At 40.3% G+C, this 23003-nt stretch overlaps 2 protein-coding genes across 9 annotated transcripts in view; one reads left to right on the forward strand and one right to left on the reverse strand.

Annotated features, from left to right (window-relative positions):
- The window catches only part of LOC129720663 (casein kinase II subunit beta), a 32226-nt gene extending 15285 nt beyond the window's left edge, over positions 1 to 16941 (reverse strand). For all 7 annotated transcript variants that reach the window (XM_055672181.1, XM_055672182.1, XM_055672179.1 and 4 more), the window contains exons 1-2: positions 16755 to 16941; positions 16325 to 16400 (exon numbers count right to left, since the gene is read on the reverse strand). In XM_055672181.1, the coding sequence (XP_055528156.1) occupies positions 16325 to 16396 (72 nt within the window). In that variant the 5' untranslated portion in view covers positions 16397 to 16400; positions 16755 to 16941. The remainder of the gene's footprint in view (positions 1 to 16324; positions 16401 to 16754) is intronic.
- Positions 16942 to 20242: 3301 nt separating this feature from the next.
- Positions 20243 to 21999, forward strand: LOC129722045 (caspase-8). Of its 2 annotated transcripts, XM_055675245.1 has the most exons (4): positions 20243 to 20436; positions 20492 to 21141; positions 21205 to 21750; positions 21808 to 21999. In XM_055675245.1, exons 1-4 carry the CDS (start codon positions 20371 to 20373, stop codon positions 21944 to 21946), a joined length of 1401 nt encoding a protein of 466 aa, XP_055531220.1. In that variant the 5' UTR covers positions 20243 to 20370; the 3' UTR covers positions 21947 to 21999. The 2 variants fall into 2 exon arrangements, with proteins under 2 accessions (XP_055531220.1, XP_055531219.1); XM_055675244.1 differs by having other exon boundaries at positions 20492 to 21750.
- Positions 22000 to 23003: the final 1004 nt, after the last annotated feature.

The raw sequence follows: 23003 nt of genomic DNA on the forward strand, positions 1-23003 counted from the left end.
GGTACTGATCCATGATCTTATCCACCCAGTACAGGGGGCCAACCCCGTAACAGGAGAAGCACCCCCACACCATAATGTTCCCTCCTCCATGCTTAAATGTCTTCGTTGTATACTGGGGCATGTAAGCGCAGCATATTGGGCGATGGACCCAAGTTTTTCCATCTGAGCCAATGAGGTTTACCTTCGTCTAATCCGACCACAGAATATTTCGCCACTTCTTTTCCTTCTCCGGACCAATCCAATCAAAGTGATCTTTCGCAAACTTCAACCGCGCCTTCAGATGGTTCGGCGTCAGCATCGGGACGTTCCGGGGGCTTCTACCGCCTAGCCCCTGCTCCGCCAGCCGCCGCTGAACTGTCCGGGAACTCACGGCAACTTCAGTTCGTCCCGGATCTTTTTTGAGGCCTTGAAGGGATCTTTCTGGGAGGCTCTTTTAATGGCAGAATCATCCTTCCCGGTCGTTTTCCTTGGGCGTCCACTTGTTTCGGATTTTTTGCGGTCGTGTAGGGCATTAAACACGAAAGTTTTGGATCGTCCCAAGTACTTTGCGATTTCGCGTTGGCTGCTGCCTGCCTTGGACATTTTGCGAATGACCATCCGTTGTGTTTCTGTGCAATTCTGAGCGCGACCCATTTTTCGTTGACTGCAACAGAAATTTGAGAATTTAAACCTCACACACTTCTTGTTTATATGATAAACACTTACCAGGACCCAAAAAACATAAAATATCACCGAGAAATATTAAGTTTTCTTCAAAAATCAATCGAAATAACACTCGAAACAGCCGAAACGAGGAACTGGTCCTAAATTTTGTCGCACCGGTTTTCAACCTTTGACAGCCCTTAGTGCGTCTTGCTAAAACGGGTTGCTTTGATTGCGTTAAACTTGCGGTTTTCAAAATTGTCATTCTAGTATAAGTGCTCGCCGCTAAGTTTCGCATATACCATATATGAATTGGCAGTTGAAAGCTTATTTGAGTTTTTCGCATTGGAGTGGTCTTAACGTTTTGTCCGACACTGTAGGTGATCAAAATCATGTGCCAAGTAAGCCGCTATTTCAAAGTGATATCGGATATATTGGATTGTAAGTGAAACATAGGAGAGAAGTGATCTTACGCTACGTTTAATTGCGAAGAAATATCAATTAATTTAATAGTTTTCACCAATAAATACAGAATTTCTTTTGACGGCGTTTCTCTTATTACAAAGGTTAATGCTAAATACAAAGCTCAAGTTATTCACTTTGATGTGTTATTGTAGCACATTTGTACACATTACGGCCAGGTGTAAAAATCACAGCCCATGTGAAATTGGTTCCCCGTTAAATGCAGAGCGACAATATTAAAATCGTCTCCCCGCCCCAACAGGTTAATAAAAGTCTGCTTCCATGAACTTAGACTAACTCCAAACTCCTTTTTCTGAACAGCAACGGTACCGTACAGTACATGTGGAACAGAGCGCCGCTGGTTTCTATTCGTGTGCAATCAGTGAAAAACTTCAATGTTGCGGTTGATGGTGATTAATAGTTTATCTCTCATTCCGAGTTGTGCTCTCGTCGTGTTCGGTCGCAATTTCATTTCGATCTCGATGGTGCCGACCAGTTAATCGCCTTCAAGGTCACCGTGCATTGTATTGCGTGTGCACTGCTGCTCGTTGCCATCGTCTATTGAAGACAAAGGAACGCATCATCGCCTATTGCTACCGTACGCCATAGACTGTACGTTGTGTCGCTACTGCGAGAGATCCAGTACCCGGCGTACTGCTGTTTGGCTGTACTGGTGCTGCTGTGTGGCTGGAGCGGCTGCAGCTTTTGCTAGCGGACTCTTGTGTGAAGAACTGGAGATTGGCATCGCCCGTGCGCTGATTGCGGTGGAGAGCGGCTGCAGAAGATAAGTAGTTTTTTTTTCTTGGTTTTTTTTCTACAATACTATTTGTTGATTGGCATTTTGCGTGTGTGGCTTACGCGTCCAACATGGACGACGAACGCGGGGATGAAAACCCGCTCGTTCTACCGTCTAGCCCTCCCGGATACAAAGTTCCAAGGGTTAAGAATGGAACCCCGCAGGAAGCTACCCATCGGCTTAAGCAGTATCCGGAGGGCAAAGTTGGTATTGGGGCTGTATTTTTTCGGCCGAAAGTGAAAGCATTGAACACAATGCAAATATGTAAAGATCTGGCACGGTTTACAGCCGTGACTGAAATTACCAAAGTACGCCCGAATAAGCTGCGTGTTTTGGTGTCCGACCTCAAGCAAGCAAACGAGATTGCTGCTTGTGAGCTCTGCACGCGGGAGTACCACGTGTACATTCCAGCTCGCGTAGTTGAGATTGACGGTGTGGTCAGCGAATCGAGTCTGACTGTCGAGGACCTGTTGAAGGCTGGAAAGGCCTTTTCAAGGATTCTGGCCTTGAACCTGCCAAGATACTTGAATGTAAGCAATTACATTCAGTATCGCTCGACAAGGGTGTAAAAACTTACACCCCTTGAGACTCTTTTCGCGTGACTTTCGCCGGGTCTGCTCTGCCCACATCCCTGTCACGAACGTCATCCCCGTACAGTTTGCTTGAAGCCGTTTTTCTCTGGCTCTCTGGCTCGATTATCCGTCAAAAGGCTGTCAGTGCTTGCGAAACAACCGAATGAGCTCCGTCCATGCGAGATCAACTGTTGCTGCAAGTGGTGTGTAGGAATGCAAAAAGCGAAGAACGACTGTTTTGTTTTGAACGTTCTATGGATTTTGTGCGGGACACAAATGGTCATGTTCAAACATGTTTCAACACGTTCTGGATAGCCCTTAATTCAATATAGTTAGAAGCACGAAAAAAATCTGTACAGTAACACATGCGGCACAGTGAACGGAGCTTATGATCATATTTTCAACACTAGCGCCATTATCATCGACGGCGGCTTCAGAAAACAGTTGCCATGACATCGGTCTGGCTCTGCCGAGCTATGTGCTCGTGGACAAGGTGCGTCTGCCCGTGCGCTTGTTTGTACCGCGGGTAATGAATTGCCTCAAGTGCAAACAGTTGGGCCATACGGCCTCCCACTGTGGCAATAAAGCACGTTGTGGCAAGTGCGGAGAGCAACATGCGGATGACGCCTGTAATAAGGGTGCTGAAAAGTGCCTTTATTGTGGGCACACTCCGCATGAGCTGTATGCATGTCCCGCGTACAAACAGCGCCAAGACAAGATCAAGCGGTCTCTGAAAGAGCGCTCTAAGCGCACTTTCGCAGAAATGCTCAAAGAGGCCGCTGCCACCAAACTGGTTTCCCCGAATCTCTTCGAGGTCTTGCCATCCGATGAGTCTGATTCTGACGATTCAGTTAGGGAATCTTCTTTTGTTGAACCCGGGAAATCTAGGAAGAGGACAGAGAAGGTCTCCATCTGAAGTGACTGATACTAAGAAACAAAAAAGTGCTGTAGAAAATCCGAAGCAAACTCCTCCGGGATTGGCAAAACTGAATTCAAGTAAGGAGTTTCCGGCACTTCCAGGAACATCAAAAAACCCAACTGTTCCTTCTTTTTCGTCCAAGATTCAACCAAAATCTGGACTGCTGAAGTTTTCAGATATTGTGGACTGGATTTTTGAAAATTTCAACATAACTGATCCTCTTAAAAGTCTTCTGCTGGCATTTCTACCAACAGTAAAACGTTTTTGAAGCAGTTGACTGCTAAATGGCCCCTCCTTGCAGCGATCATATCCTTCGATGGCTAATTCATCGGCTGAGATGAAGGATTCTTTCTCTATTTTACAGTGGAATTGTAGAAGTATCATCCCCAAAATTGATTCATTTAAAGTTTTGATTAATAAGCATAAATGCGATGCATTTTCCCTCTGTGAAACTTGGCTCACTTCAAATGTAGATCTTAGCTTCCATGATTTTAATATAATTCGCCTCGACCGAGACACCCCTTACGGAGGAGTACTTCTAGGGATTAAGAAGTGCTATTCCTTCTATCGTATTAACCTCCCCACGGTCCCAGGCGTCGAAGCTGTCGCATGTCAAATGACAATACAAGGTAAAGAGCTTTGTATTGCCTCAATATATATTCCTCACAGAGCACAGGTTGGGCGATTTGCAGTTATGTCAAGTCGTTTTTGGCGGCGTTCGATGAATGATTCGATATTTTTCTATTTTATTATATAAGTTCATCGATATAGTTTGTCGGTTGTCATCTACCGTGTTGCTGTACATCTGTTCAAAAGAACCTCTTTGTAAAACAATTTTTCGTTTACACTTTTCGTAGAATGTATGAACTAGGCTTGCATTGGTTTAAGTACTGTTTGCATTGGTACAGAGTACTGTGTAGCCCTTACTTTAGCTTAAAAAAATCTTTGAATTCCATGTCCACGATCTCAACTAGCGTTGCACCGAAGAATAGGGCTGGGAAAAAATTTTTTTGTGGAAGGTACCAAGTTTTTAGTTTACAGAATAATGGTTTTAACTTGAGCTTTTTTCTCCGTTTATCATCATGTTTCGTTGAATATTCGGCCGTCTGTTTAGCCGAATATTCAACAGAACATGATGATTAAATGAGAAAAATTAAAAACCAAATTACTCTTGAATTGAAGTAAATTATCCTAGACAAGATCGAGTTTAAATCATTATTCGATCATCCGAATTTCCGGTAATTTTCAAAAATAACTTTTTCCCAGCCCTATTATTCGGTGCATCTCTAATCTCAACAGATCTCTTGACTCTACGAACTTCATCTTTTAAATCAGGTGACGATGCAACTGATGCGCTGTTGCGCATAGATTTTTCTTGTATGCGGGCAGACGCTGTGAAAACACAATTGTTTTCAGACCATCTAATGGGGGACTAGTATAACCTGTAATAATTTTAAAGTATAATGCTTTTTAGCAGTACATACGTATGCGTTCTTGCCTTTTGGAGATCAACAGCAAGAACAATACGATTCGAGCTTATGGCTTTTTTTTTTTTTTTTTTTTTTTAAGGGGGGATTTGTTAGTAGCTTAAGTATTTATGATAAATATTAGTAAATAATGAGTATGTGTGTCCAATCACAAATTGTGACTTCTCAACACTGTTAGAAATTTGTAATTTTAATTGTTAGGATTTGTTTGCTTTCGCACTTAGGACTTATCATGCGTAGGGATTTAAACCTACTTGTCAGAAAAGGGGAAGTAAACTTACAACTAACTTAATTGCTAACTTATTGGCTATAAAGAGAGCTTATCGTAGCAATTGAGGATTGCAACGATTTTTGTCGAAAATTGTTAATAATTTTATTTGACATAGCTTCTAATGGTTCAACACCAGTAAGTCTATGTAATTCGTGTGTACCAAACCAAGAAGGACGCTTTAAAATCATTTTCAGAATTTTATTCTGAATCCTTTGGAGCTATTTCTTCCTTGTTGAACAGCAACTTGACCAGATCGGTACAGCATAAAGCATTGCTGGTCTAAAAATTTGTTTGTAAATCAAAAGTTTGTTCTTTAAACAAAGTTTAGAATTCCTGTTAATGAGAGTGAGCTTATGGTTTCTTAATCCTACTGCTAAGCGTCTCGAGACATCTTAGCGAAATGCAAATACGTTGTAAGCCAGTTGCAAGTTGAACAATGATCCTTCGATAGAGTTGTATCCAAGTATCCGAGGTGTTTTTAGTGTAATATGGTAGCTGTACATAGTTAGCATTGCATATGAGCAAGCTTTACGAATGACAAATTCATTGAGCGTACGATGGATCAAAGTTTTGATAATGTTTATGCATTTTCTTCTCCGTGAGGTCAGCCGGAAGATATTAGCGGTTTGGAGCATGAGCTCGTTGGTAGTGGGAGATTGTAGGATTGAAAGACAAAATCGTTTTTGCTAGTATACTTTCCGCGCTTTGATGATCTTTGTCCACGTTCCTCATCGTTACAAACACTTCGGTAGATTATGTTATTTTTGGGTTTTATTATACATGCAAACAAATAAACATATTCACCCGTAGTTCTCTCCGTAACCAAAAGAACTTTAAGAGAAAGATTCGGCAGACTCGTACTAATTCTCCATTAGCTAGTTTGACGAGAAAAATATATTCAAGCTGCTTTTTCAAGTATTTTTTGTTGAGGGAATAGAATTACGTAGTCCAACGGTGTGAGCTTTTGTAATATGTCCCTGTTTACTATACGCGCTCCCTTGCTCCCTTCCCTTCCCACTATGGTGGAGTGATCAGATAAGATGGTGGAGTCAGGTAAGATATGATTTATGAAGCCACTGTGAAGAAACCTTAGTCTGCGTTCAAATAATGCACCACAGCGGCACAGGAGATGTTTCGAGGTGTTTTCCATATTATAAAAGCGACAGATATCATCCTGAACCCGGCCGATGTTTTTTAAATTATATCTGCTCGGACAGTGCCTCGTTACTAGGTCTACGTATGTACAAAGAGCTCTTTTGTTGAGCTCTATGAGCTTTTTGGAATTTGGTGTGATAAGCCTTTTAGGTTGGGCACACTTTTAGACAGTCAACCAATTGGTCATCACTTCTTGATTTTCCCAACGTTTAAGTTACATTTTTACTGCACAGTATGATATTGCACAGAAAGGTTTTAAGCCAATAAACTGTAAGTTAGATCAAAGATGCCTAGAACAAGACACCTGACTTCCAGTTTTTTCATACATTTTGCCCTCGACACCTTTACAACGGTTAGTGCTGCCATCTGATTTCTTATAGCGAATTTCTTTATTCCACTGTGTGCGGGCAAAACTGCCGAGGAATAATAAAACGTGCGGTGGTGGGTTGAAGCTGACAAATTTTACAGTGCGCTTCGGGCAGCACGGCAGGTCAAAACTGGATCAAAATCGAGCGAATAAAGAAGGGTTTGGACAGCAGTTAGTGCACTTCCAGGTCAAAACGAGGTGAGCTGGTGGAATAAAGAAATTCGCTATTAAAAGCGCATAAAACTGGTTATAAGCAAAATTGATTTATCGTGCATAATCCGCCAGATGAAAATAGATGGCAGCACCGTATGAGGATATTGGAAATTATATTGCCCATCGTGCAGAATATTGAAAATTAGATAGCAGGACCATACAAGGATGTTGTAAAAAATGCTTAACCTTTCGCCACCTTGGCGTCGTCATCAAGTTGCCAGAATACAAATTAGTTCGACTTTCGTTCACGCTCAGCGACAATCGTGTTCGCTGCATACTGCAAGAGTCAGGTATTTTGTTCTAATCATCTTTGGTTAGATCCTTGTTTTGCAAGCTCGTCTGGCTTTTCATTCCAACCAGTGCCACAATGTCCTGGACCCAGTATAAGTAGTCTGCGGTTTAGCGTTTAACTTTTGGCGATTATCGAGCTAATTTTCCAGTTAGCGGATTAGCGATTAGCGTCACTAAATTTTCAGTTAGCGATGCCGACCACTGTTGGATGTATATTTATAAGAACCAATTGCTTTCAACGCTGCTTGACTGTCAGAGAAAGTACAAATATTTGCACTTTGTATTTTCTACACAGACAACCAGACGTACACGACGTTTTGCATGCCTTGTAGGGACAGTCATAGTTATCTTGAAGTGCCATCTAATCTCTTTTGGCTTTTGACCCCTTTCGAAAAAGTTCAGTATAGTGTGCAGACCTACAAGATCACCTGACAAAATAGTTTTTGTTCTTTTGAGCTTCAGAGCGGCCTTTCGGTCACCTTACTTACACCTTACATACTCAAGTTCTCAACATAGCGGACTATTGATCGTTTTTAACCATAGTACGTTGAACCCTTTTACGAATGTATGCACTTTGAACGGATGCATCAAGTTTCAAAATTGCGAATAAATCTCAAACCGCACATCTTTGGATATTTTTTCTGTATAATGTCTTCGACAACCGCAGTCGATAAGTTTGAGTTGATGTTCCTGGTAAAATCCAAATTTGTTGCTCTCTTTCTGCCCGCTTACGTTTTTTCACACCTGCAAAATAGGATCCATCCGAATCAACCGTGTTTTGATGATTCAAAAGTACTAAAACTGCAACATCTTTGTGTAAGACTAACACGCTTGAATAAATCATTTTCCTGGCCTCATCAAAACCGGAAACATGTTCATCGGAACTTTCTCCTAAACCATCGTAACAGAACTCTGTTCTTACGCAGCAATTTTAATTATTTTCCCGCACGATACAATACGTGGTTTACTTGAAAAAAAAAAATTATAAATTTGCTATATGAAAATCATTTCATTGAATTTTTATGCTGTACTCTGATTTTGATTAGGGATTTATGCATTCAACGCTTCTAAGGTTTAAAATTTAAGCACAAAATATTATTAATGATTATAAATCGGAAAAAGTTATGATTGAAAAACGTTAAAAACTTTCAGTTTTTGTTAAATTTTCTGACAGAGGAGGTGTTACGAACTGCTCGGAAAAGCTTTACCTTCGAGACTTCAAAATAGTCTAGGCTCATGAAAGCAAACATTACTTGACCTACTGGAACGAGGAGATTCTGTCAATTTATTTTTGGCACTGATATGCCTAGAGGATATCATAGCAGGCAGTTGCTCTCTACTCATGAGTTCTGTACCAGGCGTGCTTGGAGATAATTGGTTCATTGCTCGTGAAAATTTGACCATGGACCTTGCATCAATTTTCACTACTCAATAATGATATGGTAAGTGAAGTAGCTCAAAGTTGTACATCATTTCATCAATTCAACGACATTTTGATCCAGCATATGATAAGTTACACAAGTATAACCGTTTGAAATGTTAAACTTCGACGTTAAACCTTAGTTAAAGTTTCCGCAAAATGTACACCTCGTCATAGTTCTGTGAGACGAAGTCCTACATCAAAATTGAGATCTAATCCAATTGTGTCTGCTCTCCTCTACTTAGAAGAGTTTGAGTAATCTTCTAGCCGAAAAGCTGTTTTCACAAACACACACGTTTTTCGAAAATGTGCGAAAAATTGCGAATAAAGTTGAAAACATTCAGAAAACATAAAACACTTCATTTTAAAAATACACTCATTACTTCAAGTAAAATCTATAGATATATTTATTGAAATATAGAAAGAGCTATTTTTGATTTTCGATCGAAAAATCACCGAGCTCAAAATAAAATCGTGAGCTAACGTCCAAAAACGTGGTTATGACTATAACTTCGAATTTATTTTTATTTTATTTTATTTATTTTGTCTTGGCAAATTTGACTGGTAGTTGAAATTTCTTTTTAGATACTTCTGTGAAAGCGGATTTTTAACTCTTCTGCGTATTATTACCAAGACGTGAAACAAATTAGACTTGCAGAATGATTTGAGACTTAAAGACGCAGCCTCGTACTGCAAAACTTGTATCTGAATTGGAAGAATTGGAGAAACATCAATAACTTTGTAAATGCATTTTCTTCGCTATGGCATCATCATCCAGTGACAATGTGGGCGTTGAAACTTCTGAAATACTCGAAAATTAGAATAATTCGTTTGGCCAGGAGATTAGGAATGGAAGCTTTTTTTGACAACCTCGATTAAAATTTCTTGTAGGCCTTTATCGTTTTCAAGCATCGTCATAGAGGTTTCTTAATCCATTCATGTCATAGAACTTAAGTCAATAGATAACAGATGGATTATAACATTTTTTCGAGAGATTATCTTCATCGTTAACAATGATCAGAAATAATACTAAATTGTTCTTAGGTCGTATTTTCATTTCTGTTTTAATAAACCAAAATGTATGTTTGGCAATTTCAAGTGCGTACAGTTCTAAACTTCAATCACATTCTGTGCCGAACACGCATCAGTACTGGACGTGTTTGGTGATCGGTCCGATAGAGTATAAAACAAAAGACGTGTGAACAAGTGTTGGCATTGTTTGCCTGGTCGAGTAAAATAAATCCGGGTTCAAGGTCGTGCCTTTGTGCAACTGTTTCGCATCGTGACTGCCAGCTGGTGCGCAAGCCGATTTGGCTGCTGGCTGGATTGTGCTACAGCAGTGGACGAGACACAAACGAGGAAAAAGAAGAAGCCATCAGTGTCAGCGAGTTGTATCGCTGTGTGGAGTGATCTCACACCTGGCTCGCTGCTGGTGGCTGTTTGGTGCTGCTGTATTGGTGCTGCTGGCTGTAACGGCTGCTACTTCGAACGATCGGACAACCAACCTTACTGGAAGGGAGAAATAAAAAGGTACGTGTTCTTGTCAGCGCTAGTGCGCTAAACATAGCGCGATGGATGTAGATCCCTCGCCTCCCGCGCCACCATCCCCGAACCCCTCTGACCCTGACCCTTCTGTTACCCCCTCCCCTGTTCATTCTTCAGTCCCCCCTCGCCCCAGGCTTTACCCAGACGGAGCCCAGGGCAGCTATACTGTTTATTTTCGGCCAAAGGCAGGACCGAAATCGAAAAAGTTGAACCTCTTGCAGATTTCTAAAGACCTGACGAAGGAGTACAAGGGCGTGACCGAAATTTCCAAGGTCCGGCCTAACAAGCTCCGTGTCGTGGTCGGTAACCTGAAAGAGGCCAACGATATAGCTTGCTCTGAGCTCTTCACACGCGAGTATCGCGTTTACATACCCGCACGAGACGTGGAGATCGACGGTGTCATAACCGATTCGAGTCTGTCCGTCGAGTGTATATTGCAAAGTGCCAAAGGGTGCTTTAAGAACAAAACGTGTCCCGAAGTAATGGTGCTCGACTGCAAGCAATTGCGGTCAGCATCGATCATCGGTGGCAAAACAGTATACACTCCGTCAGACTCGTTTCGAGTTACGTTCGCCGGGTCTGCACTACCAAGCCACGTCTCGATCCACCGGGTTCGTCTCCCTGTGAGGCTCTACGTGCCCCGCGTCATGAACTGCCTGAATTGCAAGCAGTTAGGCCATACAGCCGCCTACTGCTGCAATAAGGCACGTTGTGGCAAGTGTGGGGAGTCTCATGCGGAAGATTCTTGCAGTGTTAACGCTGTAAAGTGTATTCACTGCGGAGAAAATCTGCATGAGCTCTCGACATGTGCGGTGTACATGCAGCGCAGGGATAAAATAAAACGGTCTCTCAAAGAGCGTTCAAAGCGTTCCTACGCTGACATGCTGAAGAAGACCGTTACCACTTCTCCCGTTACTTCGAACCCCTTCGATCTGTTGTCCTCTGATGAAACCGATTCTGACGATTCACCAGCGGGAGCGTCTTACGCCAATCCTGGGGAGTCTAGAAAGAGGAAAAATATTTCCTCTCCTAAACTTCCCAGAAAAGGTCCTAAGATTTCTCAAAGTGAAATGAAAGTTACAAACAAACCAAACAGTGCTGCGGAAAAACCGAAGCAAACTCCTCCTGGGCTGGCAAATTTAAAGTCCCAGAAGGAGTTCCCAGCACTGCCAGGAACATCTAAAACCCCAGTTGCTCCTTTTACACTCCCAGTTGATAAAACAAACTCTGGATTAGTGAAATTTTCTGACATTGTGGACTGGATTTTTGAAACTTTCAATGTACCCGATCCAATTAAAATTTTTCTTACAGCATTCCTCCCAACAGTTAGATCATTTTTGAAGCAGTTGACTGCCCAATGGCCTCTCCTTGCAGCGATTGTATCCTTCGATGCCTAATTCAACTGCGTATATGAAGGATTCTATCTCTGTCTTACAGTGGAATTGTAGAAGTATTTTACCAAAAATTGATTCGTTTAAAGTTTTGATAAATAAAAACAAATGCGATGCATTTTCCCTTTGTGAAACTTGGCTTACTTCAAATATTGATCTCAACTTCCATGATTTTAATATTATTCGCCTTGATCGAGACACCCCATATGGAGGAGTACTTTTAGGGATTAAAAAGTGCTATTCTTTCTATCGTATTAACCTCCCCTCGATTCCAGGCATCGAAGTTGTCGCATGTCAAATGACAATACAAGGTAAAGAGCTTTGTATTGCCTCAATATATATTCCCCCCAGAGCACAGGTTGGGCAACGGCTGCTCTTTGATTTAATAGAACTTCTTCCCTCGCCACGTTTGATTTTGGGAGACTTCAACTCTCATGGCGTGGCTTGGGGTTCCCCATACAATGATAACCGCTCCTCTTTAATCTATAACCTTTGCGATGACTTCGACATGACTATTTTAAACAACGGTGAAATGACACGTATCCCGAAACCTCCAGCGCGCCCAAGCGCTTTGGATCTATCCTTATGTTCGACGTCGCTACGGTTGGATTGCACATGGAAGGTAATCCTCGATCCTCACGGTAGCGACCATCTGCCTATTCTTATTTCATTTACTAACGGGTCAACTCGCATGCGACCAATTGACATTCCGTATGACCTCACACGAAATGTCGATTGGAAGTTATACGAGGAAATGATTTCAAAAGCGGTCGAGTCGATTCAACATCATTCACCACTTGAAGAATACAACCTCCTCGCGGGCTTGATTCTCGACGCCGCGTTGCAAGCCCAAACGAAGAAATATCCCGGCGTAACGATCAAAGAACGGCCTCCCACTCCGTGGTGGGACCAAGAGTGCTCCGATGTCTACACGCAAAGATCCGACGCGTTTAAGGCCTACCAGACGGGAGGTATACCTGGCGACTATTTACGGTATTCGGAGCTTGATACTAAGCTTAAAAGCTTGGCTAAAGCAAAGAAACGTGGATATTGGCGTCGGTTCGTGAACGAGACGTCGAGGGAGACATCGATGAGCACTCTTTGGAACACAGCCCGAAGAATGCGGAATCGCGTAACGGTCAACGAAAGCGAGGAGTCTTCAAGTAGGTGGATATTTGATTTTGCCAGGAAAGTATGTCCGGACTCTGTTCCTGAGCAAAATATTGTTCGCGATGCGTCTCCGGGCCACGACGCGATAGAATCACCTTTTACGATGGCAGAATTTTCAGTTGCCCTCCTGTCCTGTAACAATAACGCGCCTGGATTAGATAGAATCAAATTCAACTTGTTGAAGAATCTACCCGGCAATGCCAAGAGGCGCTTGTTGAACTTGTTCAATAAGTTCCTGGAGCAAAACATTGTACCACAGGATTGGAGGCAAGTGAAGGTGATCGCCATCCAAAAACCAGGGAAACCAGCTTCTAATCACAACTCTTATAGGCCGATTGCAATGCTATCCTGTATCCGGAAATTGATGGAAAAAATGATACTCCGTCGTTTAGACCACTGGGTCGAATCAAATGGTCTACTATCAGAAACTCAATTTGGCTTCCGCCGTGCCAAAGGGACGAATGATTGTCTTGCGTTGCTTTCAACAGATATTCAGCTGGTGTATGATCGTAAAGAACAAATGGCGTCTGCGTTCTTGGACATTAAGGGGGCTTTTGATTCCGTTTCTATTGACATTCTTTCGGGTAAACTTCACCGACAAGGATTTTCTCCAATTTTGAACAATTTTTTGCACAATTTGTTGTCCGAAAAGCACATGCATTTTACGCATGGCGATTTGGCAACTTTTCGCATTAGCTACATGGGTCTTCCCCAGGGCTCATGTTTAAGCCCCCTTCTTTACAACTTTTATGTAAATGACATCGACGAATGTCTGGCAAATTCATGCACGATAAGACAACTTGCAGACGACAGTGTAATCTCTGTTACAGGAGCCAAAGCTGCCGATTTGCAAGGACCATTGCAAGATACCTTGGACAATTTGTCTGCTTGGGCTTTACAGCTAGGTATCGAATTCTCTCCGGAGAAGACTGAGATAGTAGTTTTTTCTAGGAAGCATGAACCTGCTCAGCTTCAAACACAATTAATGGGTAAAACGATTTCTCAGGTTTTGGTACACAAATATCTTGGTGTCTGGTTCGACTCTAAAGGCACCTGGGGTTGTCACGTGAGGTATCTGATGAAAAAATGTCAACAAAGAGTGAATTTTCTTCGTACAATAACCGGACAATGGTGGGGAGCCCATCCAGGAGACCTCATAAGGCTTTACCAAACAACGATATTGTCTGTTATTGAATACGGGTGTTTCTGCTTCCGCTCCGCAGCAAACACACATTTGATCAAACTGGAGCGAATACAATATCGTTGTTTGCGTATCGCCTTAGGTTGCATGCAGTCGACCCATACGATGAGTTTGGAGGTTTTAGCTGGAGTACTACCATTGAAAAACCGCTTCTGGAGCCTGTCTTCTCGTATTCTAATCAAATGTGAGGTCTTGAACCGTCCCGTGATTGAAAATTTTGAAAGGTTAATCGAACTTAATTCTCAAACCCGTTTTATGACATTGTATTTCAATCACATGTCCCAAAATATTAACCCTTCTTCGAATATTCCAAATCGTGTCGACTTATCAAATACTTCTGATTCTACTGTGTTTTTCGATACATCCATGATAGAAGAAACTCGTGGAATCCCGGATCATTTACGCGTGCAGCAGATCCCTAAAATTTTTTCCAATAAATATCGAAACATCAACTGCGACAATATGTACTACACTGACGGATCACTTCTTGATGGGTCCACTGGCTTCGGTATCTTCAATAACAATTTAACCGTCTCCCATAAGCTCGATAATCCTGCTTCTGTTTACGTCGCAGAATTAGCTGCAATTCAGTACACCCTAGGGATTATCGAAAAAATGCCCACGGACCATTATTTCATCTTTACGGACAGTCTCAGTTCCATTGAGGCTCTCCGATCGATGAAAGATGTTAAGCACTCTCCGTATTTCCTGGGGAAAATACGGGAACATCTGAGTGCTTTATCCGAAAAATCTACTCAGATTACCTTAGCGTGGGTCCCTTCTCACTGCTCGATACCGGGTAATGAGAAAGCGGACTCTTTGGCTAAGGTGGGCGCAACAAACGGTGATATTTATGAAAGACCAATTGCCTTTAATGAATTTTTCGCACTTGTACGTCAGAATACGATCATCAGTTGGCAAAATGCTTGGACCAGAGGGGAATTGGGAAGGTGGTTACATTCCATAATCCCCAAAGTATCGACGAACCCGTGGTTCAAGGGGTTGGATGTAGGTCGGGATTTCATTTGCGTGATGTCCCGGCTTATGTCCAATCACTGTAGATTTGACGCGCTCCTCCGTCGTGTTGGGCTCGGGGAAAGTGGTATCTGTGCCTGTGGTGAAGGTTATCACGACATAGAGCATGTGGTTTGGTCATGCCCTGTACACCGTGACGCCAGGTCTAAATTGATAGCTTCCCTGCAGGCCGAGGGTAGACAGCCGGCTGTTCCTGTTCGTGATGTCTTGGCGAGCCGTGACCTATCCTACATGTCCCTTATATACGTTTTCCTGAAATCCATCCATGCCCCAGTCTAGTCCCGTTCCCCTCCGTCTACACCCAACAAAACGACAAGAACACGTTTGAACCTTAAGCACAAAACCAGCAACCAGACCCCGCACAATAGAACCAGGACCCAAGGACTACGAGCCTCTGTCCCAACTCACGACATCGTGGCTCAGCAGAACGAATCCATACATGCCATTCGACGATTATCAGACGACCATTGAACAACAAAACACTGATTGGAAATCCCATGCTAGTTTTAAGTTAGACTTAATTTCAGCTCGTAGTCGGCAGCGAGGATAAAAAATTTGCTTTAGTTTTTAAGTCATCAGATATAATTGGCGCCGTTAAACATTAAATTGTATTTGTGCCGTGTCAAATAAATGTTATGTGAAGAAAAAAAAAAATAAACTTCAATCAGATTTGACGTTGGTTTTTTTTCTGGATAATGATTAACTTTTCTGTGATAAGCTTTGTTGTGTTAATATACAAGAGAATTATTGTAAATTAATCTTCTTTTCTGTATTTTCCAGTAACAACTTTTTCTTGGTTAATTGAGTTACACTATTACGACAAAACGCATTTTATTTCTCGGCTTTTTTTCTCATCTTAATGACTAATATGTTCAACATTACTAAATTCAAAAAATGTTTACATTTTGATAAGTTGATGTCAGTTTAATCCTTACTGAATTCAAAAAATGTTTACATTTTGATTAGTTGATGTAAAAAGCACAGTTATATCAATTAGAAATTACGTAGAAGTGTACAACGCATATTTGTTCGAAGTCTATTTCATAAGCTCACACTACCATTGCAAAGCAGAATGGACCGGAAGTTTGCTAAATTTTAAGCTGATTTGTGCACTTTTTTTGAATTTATTCTAATAAAATTCGATTTCACAAACACCGCCCGTCATTTATTGATCAGAGAACCGAAAACCTTCCAATTTATCAATCTAATTAGCAAAGACTTGTAAAACTATTCCGCACTCAACAATCTGCTTTTGCATTTTACGTCTGTCTGACATTTTGAATTAGTTTTTCGCAGATTAAAAAAGTATCAGATTCGATTTCACTTCCCCAGCGAAAAAAAACCCGACATTACAGAATGAGGAAACAAAAAAAATTCAAGCGCTTACCTCACAGAAGAATTCATTGCCACGAAGTCCGCAGAACCAGGAAATCCAAGAAACCTCCTCGGAGCTACTCATTTTCCTGCAAACAGGAGAGAAGTAAACAAAACCGTTAGAAATCCGTCCCACCGCTGTGTTCCGGAGGCACTAGGAACCGAATTCCGTCAATTGGCCGCTTTATTTCCACTAGCGAACACTAAAATTTCTGCCTCACGATAATTTTCGCTTTTTTTTTGACAGCCAGCAGTAGACCAAACGAAAATGGTTGAAGCACGATCATCATTGGTTAGTCGGTTCGAAATTTTATCGACGATTTTTTCCCGTTGGATCAAGTCCGGAAAGCCGATTTTTAGTTTAACATGTCCGCTAGGGTGTCCGCTTTCCGTCGGTACCTACTTTCGTGCACTAAAAACGCCGTTTTCTGGCAGAAATTTACCTTTTTATTCCCTGGCTAGCCACGCTTATGATTAAATCTTGAAGAAATAAAAAATACGAAAAAAATCAATCGAAAGCCGAGCCGTGGTTCACACTGTGCAACTGTGCGCCCGGGAATGCCCGAATTTTGATGGAATGAAGAAACGAGCGAACGAATGCAAACGACGACGGCCGACAGACTGGAAAAGCGAACAAGGCGAACACGCACCCGACGACACGTTTGACGTTTGGGCGGTGCCAAAGAAAGTGACAGCTAGGCGGAAAATGCGCAGGGTGTGTTGGGCTTTCTTGCTTGCGGTGTTTGCATCTCAAGCAGTGGCAGTGGTGGCAGTCAACAAAAACGGGGGCTAACATTTATCATTTGGTCAGCGTGTAGTCAAACCGAACCAAGCGCCAAAAATATTTGAATAATCGGTGTTTAACCACTCCGTAATAGACCTTTTTACGTACGAATGTATTAGTGCACCTAGTTGAGGAAAATATTCACAAATAGCTGTTTTGTTTGCACTACTATGTTTTAAGCAGCTGGACAAATATTCAGTTGAACACTCATTATATGTTTTGAACTTGTTTCTGAATAATTTTTTTCATTCGTGATCAGAAATCGGAAGAAGCTGCTGAACATATTCGACCAAAAATGGTAAAAAGTGATAGAAGTCGAAGCAACGAGATGCGATGATTTTCAGTTTGGAGTAAACAAAAACAACTTTACACGGGTTTACACGTTTACTAGTGTGCGTAGGTGAAAAGTCATTTATCTCTATAGGTATAATACGAACTGTTCAAATGATTTCATTTTTTTCATGCAAGGTAGATTATCAATTTTCGCACTTACTGGTGTTAATAACTCAATTAATAAATAATTGGCGTTTGGTTCGGTCTGGACGATGTATTTTTGTAACTGTAAAAAAAGGTATTTTCACTGTAAGCTTGTAAACGGGTTTTGTAATTACCAAGTTTGATCAACTTTTTCTGTTGCTGTATCTACTATCGACAATAATTTTACCATGGAAAACATTGTCAGTGATTTCTAAATGTATGCGAACAATACCCGAAAAATTGCTGTTAAGATACTTAAGGCTCTAATTTGATGTTATTTTTTGGGATAGCACCACAGAGAACATGCTTTTTAGATACTCAACATGCTGTTTAGAAACTCTAAAAATAAAAAAAAAAAAATTGTGCTTCAGTTATAAAGGACTTGTTACAGTGAAACACCCATTTCTCGAGGAACATTTCAAAAGGTCCTATCTGACATTTGCAAACAAAACCCAATTTATGCGTATTCATTTAGAAGAGCTTCTTGTCTTTAAGCTTAGTGAAAAAAAAAAATTGTTTTTGATTTTTATAAAAAAAAATTATAGTATCCGAAAAAAAGTCCAATTTGAAAAGCAACACAATATCGCACAGCTTTCTGATTGGACCTTTTTACCTACTAGTAGGCCAATCTGTTATTCGAACAAAAACTTTGACAGATACAGATTGGACCTCGCATTTTAAACTGTTGCAAAACATGTTAAAATTCTTTATCAGTGAAATGAAGTGCAGAAGAGAAAAAATGAAGTTATCTTCGTCTAAGCTTCAGTCGTTGCTCGGTAAGTTGGAGAATTATTTCGGAATTACTTAAGTTATTTGTGATACTTTGTTTTTCTAAATGTCGCCGAGAGAATTGATTTGCGTCTTCGAAGTCCAAAGACCAGAAATCGCATGAAAATTTTTTATCGCGGTTTTAGTATGAGAGTATGTGATCACTCCATGCAATCAACTGATTTGGAAGGTAAAGTTTAATACATATCATAATTTATGTAAAGTTATAAATTGAAACTAACTATACGATTTCAGATTGTGAATCGTCATTCGAGGCTCAGTATCAACCTCGGCCATGTCACTACCGTCCTACTAATGGAGGTTGTCCGCACGACGGTATAGGGACATATAACTGTTCACCTTCTTGCCTCCATAAGATTGGTTCTTGTGATTGTTCATATAGTCACGAGTATAGTAAATTACGCAACACCTAGACGAATTTGGTAAATCTAGTTTATTCTTGTTTATTGTTATATACTAGATAGTACATTATTATTTTTAATATGATTTTAGATGGAAATTTGGCATTGGAAACTACGCACTGAACTCGAACATCTCGCCGTCATCGTTGTTTTTTCTCTCACGATATTTCATATTAATAAATAAATATAACATTCACTGTTTTGTTACCGTTTCTTTGTTTTTTTAATCATTTAACTATTTCAAATATTTATACATCTCTAATCCTCTTGTATGAGCTTCCATTTATCATTTTCCTTCTTGACCCCTACTTCATCTTCTACGGTCTTTTCAGCGACGACTAAACTCTCATCACCTGCCATCATGTGGCTAATGGATTCCTATTTTGATACACAAAAGAATTTGATGTAAGAATAATGCTCGTTAAAAAATGAAACCTCCATGAAAATATATTGATAATATTTTTATGGAAATGTATCTAGAATTCGAATATCCTATGACAATCATTTCGTATTATTGTTGATCATAATAATAAATTGGTTCTTGTCGAGCTTTTGTAGTCATTGAATCAAAGGTCCAATATGTTACCAATTTTAACTACAAGACCTATTAGATAAGTCCTATGTGATAATGAAAACAACATAGGTCCTATGTAACAAAAACATCAATAAAACCTGAAAAAATGTTAAAAACGTTAAAAAAGGCACTGGAGGTGAAGACGACGGTCTTTCACTACAATAAAGATCATATACGTAATTAAATTTTGTTTCTGTTAGAATTGGTAATTAAAAAAGATTTACAAAACTTCAAGTTCATTTTTCTCTGATTAGCATCAATGTCAGATAGGACCTTTTGAAATGTTTCTCTAGATTTCGTTTCTTTTTTGTTATTCAAAAACTTTGCGAATAGCAAAATATCACTTATCTTTGAATAGAAAAGGAGCATTAAAAAAGAAACTACCGAGAACTTATGAAGCAATCAATACTTCGCTTGTCTGAATGTCTGAAAAAAATAATTATTATAATTTTGAAATTGAATTGGGTTGTTTAGCTATATCAGTTTTTTATATCATCTGAAGGATCTGCATTTTCTGAGTAAAACGTGATTTAATTTTTTTTTCTATCGTTGTCCTTCGCTTTTTAAATCAAGATTTAAAACTGCTCGAAATCTCGAAAATGTGCTTTAAGTAATGGGTGAAACACCCATTTCATTTTTTTTGTTATTCAAAAACTTTGCGAATAGCAAAACATCACTTATCTTTGAATAGAAAAGGAGTATTAAAAAAAACTACTGAGAACTTATGAAGCAATCGATACTTCGCTTGTCTGAATGTCTGAAAATAATAATTATTACAATTTTGAAATTGAATTGGTACACGTGGTAGACAAAATTATATACATATGTACAATCGAATATCAATCGGTGTGAAAAAATTTCGCGGCCGATTCTTGTTTTTTTCTCAGTGTAGTTGGGTGGTGGGGCGAAATGACAACTCTCAATATCAACATGTTTTGGGTTTTCCCGAAATTTGTTCGCGTTTTTAGCGATTCCAGAATCTAGTTTGATTCAGGTTGTGTTAGTTTAGATTTTGCATAAAACATGCAGCCAAAATGTGTAGTACAATAGTATCAGAAGATTTAGATTTCATTGAAAATGAGTTGAATTTCAGTGATAAGGTTTGTCTGTTTATAACGGTATTTTTAAGTACTTATCTTAGCGAATATATTCCAGATCTCATTGTTTTTTCTGCTGTACGGCCACAGAAACCCGCAGTACCTATTACAAACTTTAGCAGTGATAAGCAAGAATTTAAGCGAGGAGACTCACTTACTTCAAGATTGGATTTCATACGTAAAAGATAAATGGCAGTCAGAGTTATTAGAAGCTTTAGTTATCATTCAAGCGAATCTTTGTTTGCTAAAAAGTGGCTTCGACGATGTCGAATTAAAAGAACAATTCTTGCCATTTATAGCAGAGCTGGCTACCTTTGTTAATCCAGTCTTGAAGAGTCTGTATTTACTGTGTGAAAAGTTAGACGACACAATTACCGGCAAACTGCACGATTATTTTAAACGGGATAATGGTTTGGTGGTTCAAGATCGAATGCATTTCGAACTGGTTCTGTTAGATTTAATATGCCAAGGAGCAGTCAAACTTGGCTGTAAGAAAACCGGTGAGCAGTGCGACTTGCTGGTTCTGGTAGCAGCATTTAAGACTCTGGATCTGTATGATTTGGCCGACTTTTGTAAGAATATAGCGAACAATTTCAATAAAGGCTTGACGGTGAATCCAAATCAATCGGACAACGCTAAGTCTGCCACTGCATTCCAGCAAACGCCAGAGTCAAAAAGGCAGCAATTCGAAGACACGCCGTCAGACGCGTACATCATTTCAAATCAAAATGCAGGAATAGTTTTGATTATCAATCAATTTACCTTCTATAGGGAAACTAATCCAGAACTAGCTGAGTTGTTACCTTTGAAGCCACTCTGCAACCGTAGAGGAACAGAAGTGGACAAGTTGGCACTTCTGAACTTATTCTCCGCCTTTGGTTACGATTTGATCGAGACAGATAATGTCCCTCACGTGGAAATCTTGAAACAGGTTGAAAATGCGGTTGTTCAAATGAGAGCCAGTCATCGTTCGTTGGTGGTTTGTCTGTTGTCTCACGGCCAGGAGGGAAAGGTCTACGGTAGTAATAGCATTCCAGTTAGCGTGAAAGCAATCGAGCAGGCAATGGCAGCGGAAAAGTTAACCGGTAAGCCAAAGTTACTGTTCGTACAAGCATGCCAGGGATCGGATCTCCAGTCGGCCGTGGAAATTCCACGGCTGGAACACGATGGACCGTCCGCGGAGAAGACCGCATCTGTATACGTTGACTTTTTGGTAGCGTGGTCAACGGTGCCGGGCTTTGCGTCGGTGCGTCATATCGAGAAGGGATCCTGGTTTGTTCAGGAGCTGTGTTTAAAACTACGGCAATTGCATGTTAAGTAGGTTTCATCTTATTGAATTGGTAGCTAAAATTTATGTCTACTATTTTCTTACAGGGACCATTTAATGGATATACTGACAGCTGTGATAAACGATGTTTCTAGCAAACGGGGTTACGGAAATGAATGCATGGTGCCTATAATTAAAAGCACGCTTAGGAAAAAGCTGTACTTCGAACCATTGAAAGATAAGTGAGGTTTAACCCTAGTCTTGTATTTATATGGCAATAAAACTATTTTTTAACCTAACTTCGTTTATGTTTTTATCACATTCTAGGACAGGTGCTAAGCTCGAGAAATATAATATTTTTTGAACCAGTTTCTAGCTTTATATGTTTATATTTTTAAGCAAGTTAGTGACTAATAGCGTTTCTTAAAATTTAATCTTCAAAATCCCAATCGATTATTTGGTAAATCAGCAGGGAAAAAAACGGGAAGAAAATTATAAATTACAAGAGCAAGTCTGGGACAAAAACGGAAAAAACCGCCTTGGAGCTCAGTCTGAAAAAAAAATTCATTTTAACCATTCTTGTGAATTTCAGTACCCATAGCCACCTCGGAAATGCATCAGAAGGCCGCAGAGTAATTGCTCACCGGGTTCGTCGTTTCTCCGGGGAAAACTTTTTTGAAGTCTCTGAAGAATTAACGCCCTTCCGAGGTGCCTATGGGCAGCACAATTCTCAGGAATGGTTGTAAAGCTATAATTTTGGTTCGGTTTGAGCTCTAGGTCAGTTTTTTCAAACAACTCCCAAATACAAACACCGGAATATTTTCAGTGAAGCTGTCCAAACCGAACATCTCAAAAAAGCTTATATGTGGGTCAATAGATTCAAAAATGATAAAAAATGTTCGAGCGCTATAAAGAAATAAGTTGTGGGATCGAATCCTAATAGAATCAGGTAATTCGATGTCAAAAAACTTGGGCATGTGTTTATTCTTAGGCTCTCTTCCTGCACAACTAAATTTACGATACATCGATGACTTTCTCTTAACAAAATAAATTCTTTTTATAATAAAACTGGCTAGATGAACATAGTTGGAGCTTTCCCAAGGAATTATGATTGACGATACTTGACACGGATGAATACTAAGCATGTCTCTCATTGTCACTAGTGGTATTACCAATAATAGAAGTGCGGGATACAGCAAACATCCAGACAATATCGCAATAGATAAACGTCTCTGTTCGCAGTGTGTAGTCCTGAAACAAAACTGTTCAAAGTTAATAGTTCTGAACATAGCTGGGTTTATTT

Source organism: Wyeomyia smithii, chromosome 2 (assembly GCF_029784165.1).
Source record: "Wyeomyia smithii strain HCP4-BCI-WySm-NY-G18 chromosome 2, ASM2978416v1, whole genome shotgun sequence".
Classification (NCBI taxonomy): Eukaryota; Metazoa; Arthropoda; class Insecta; order Diptera; family Culicidae; genus Wyeomyia; species Wyeomyia smithii.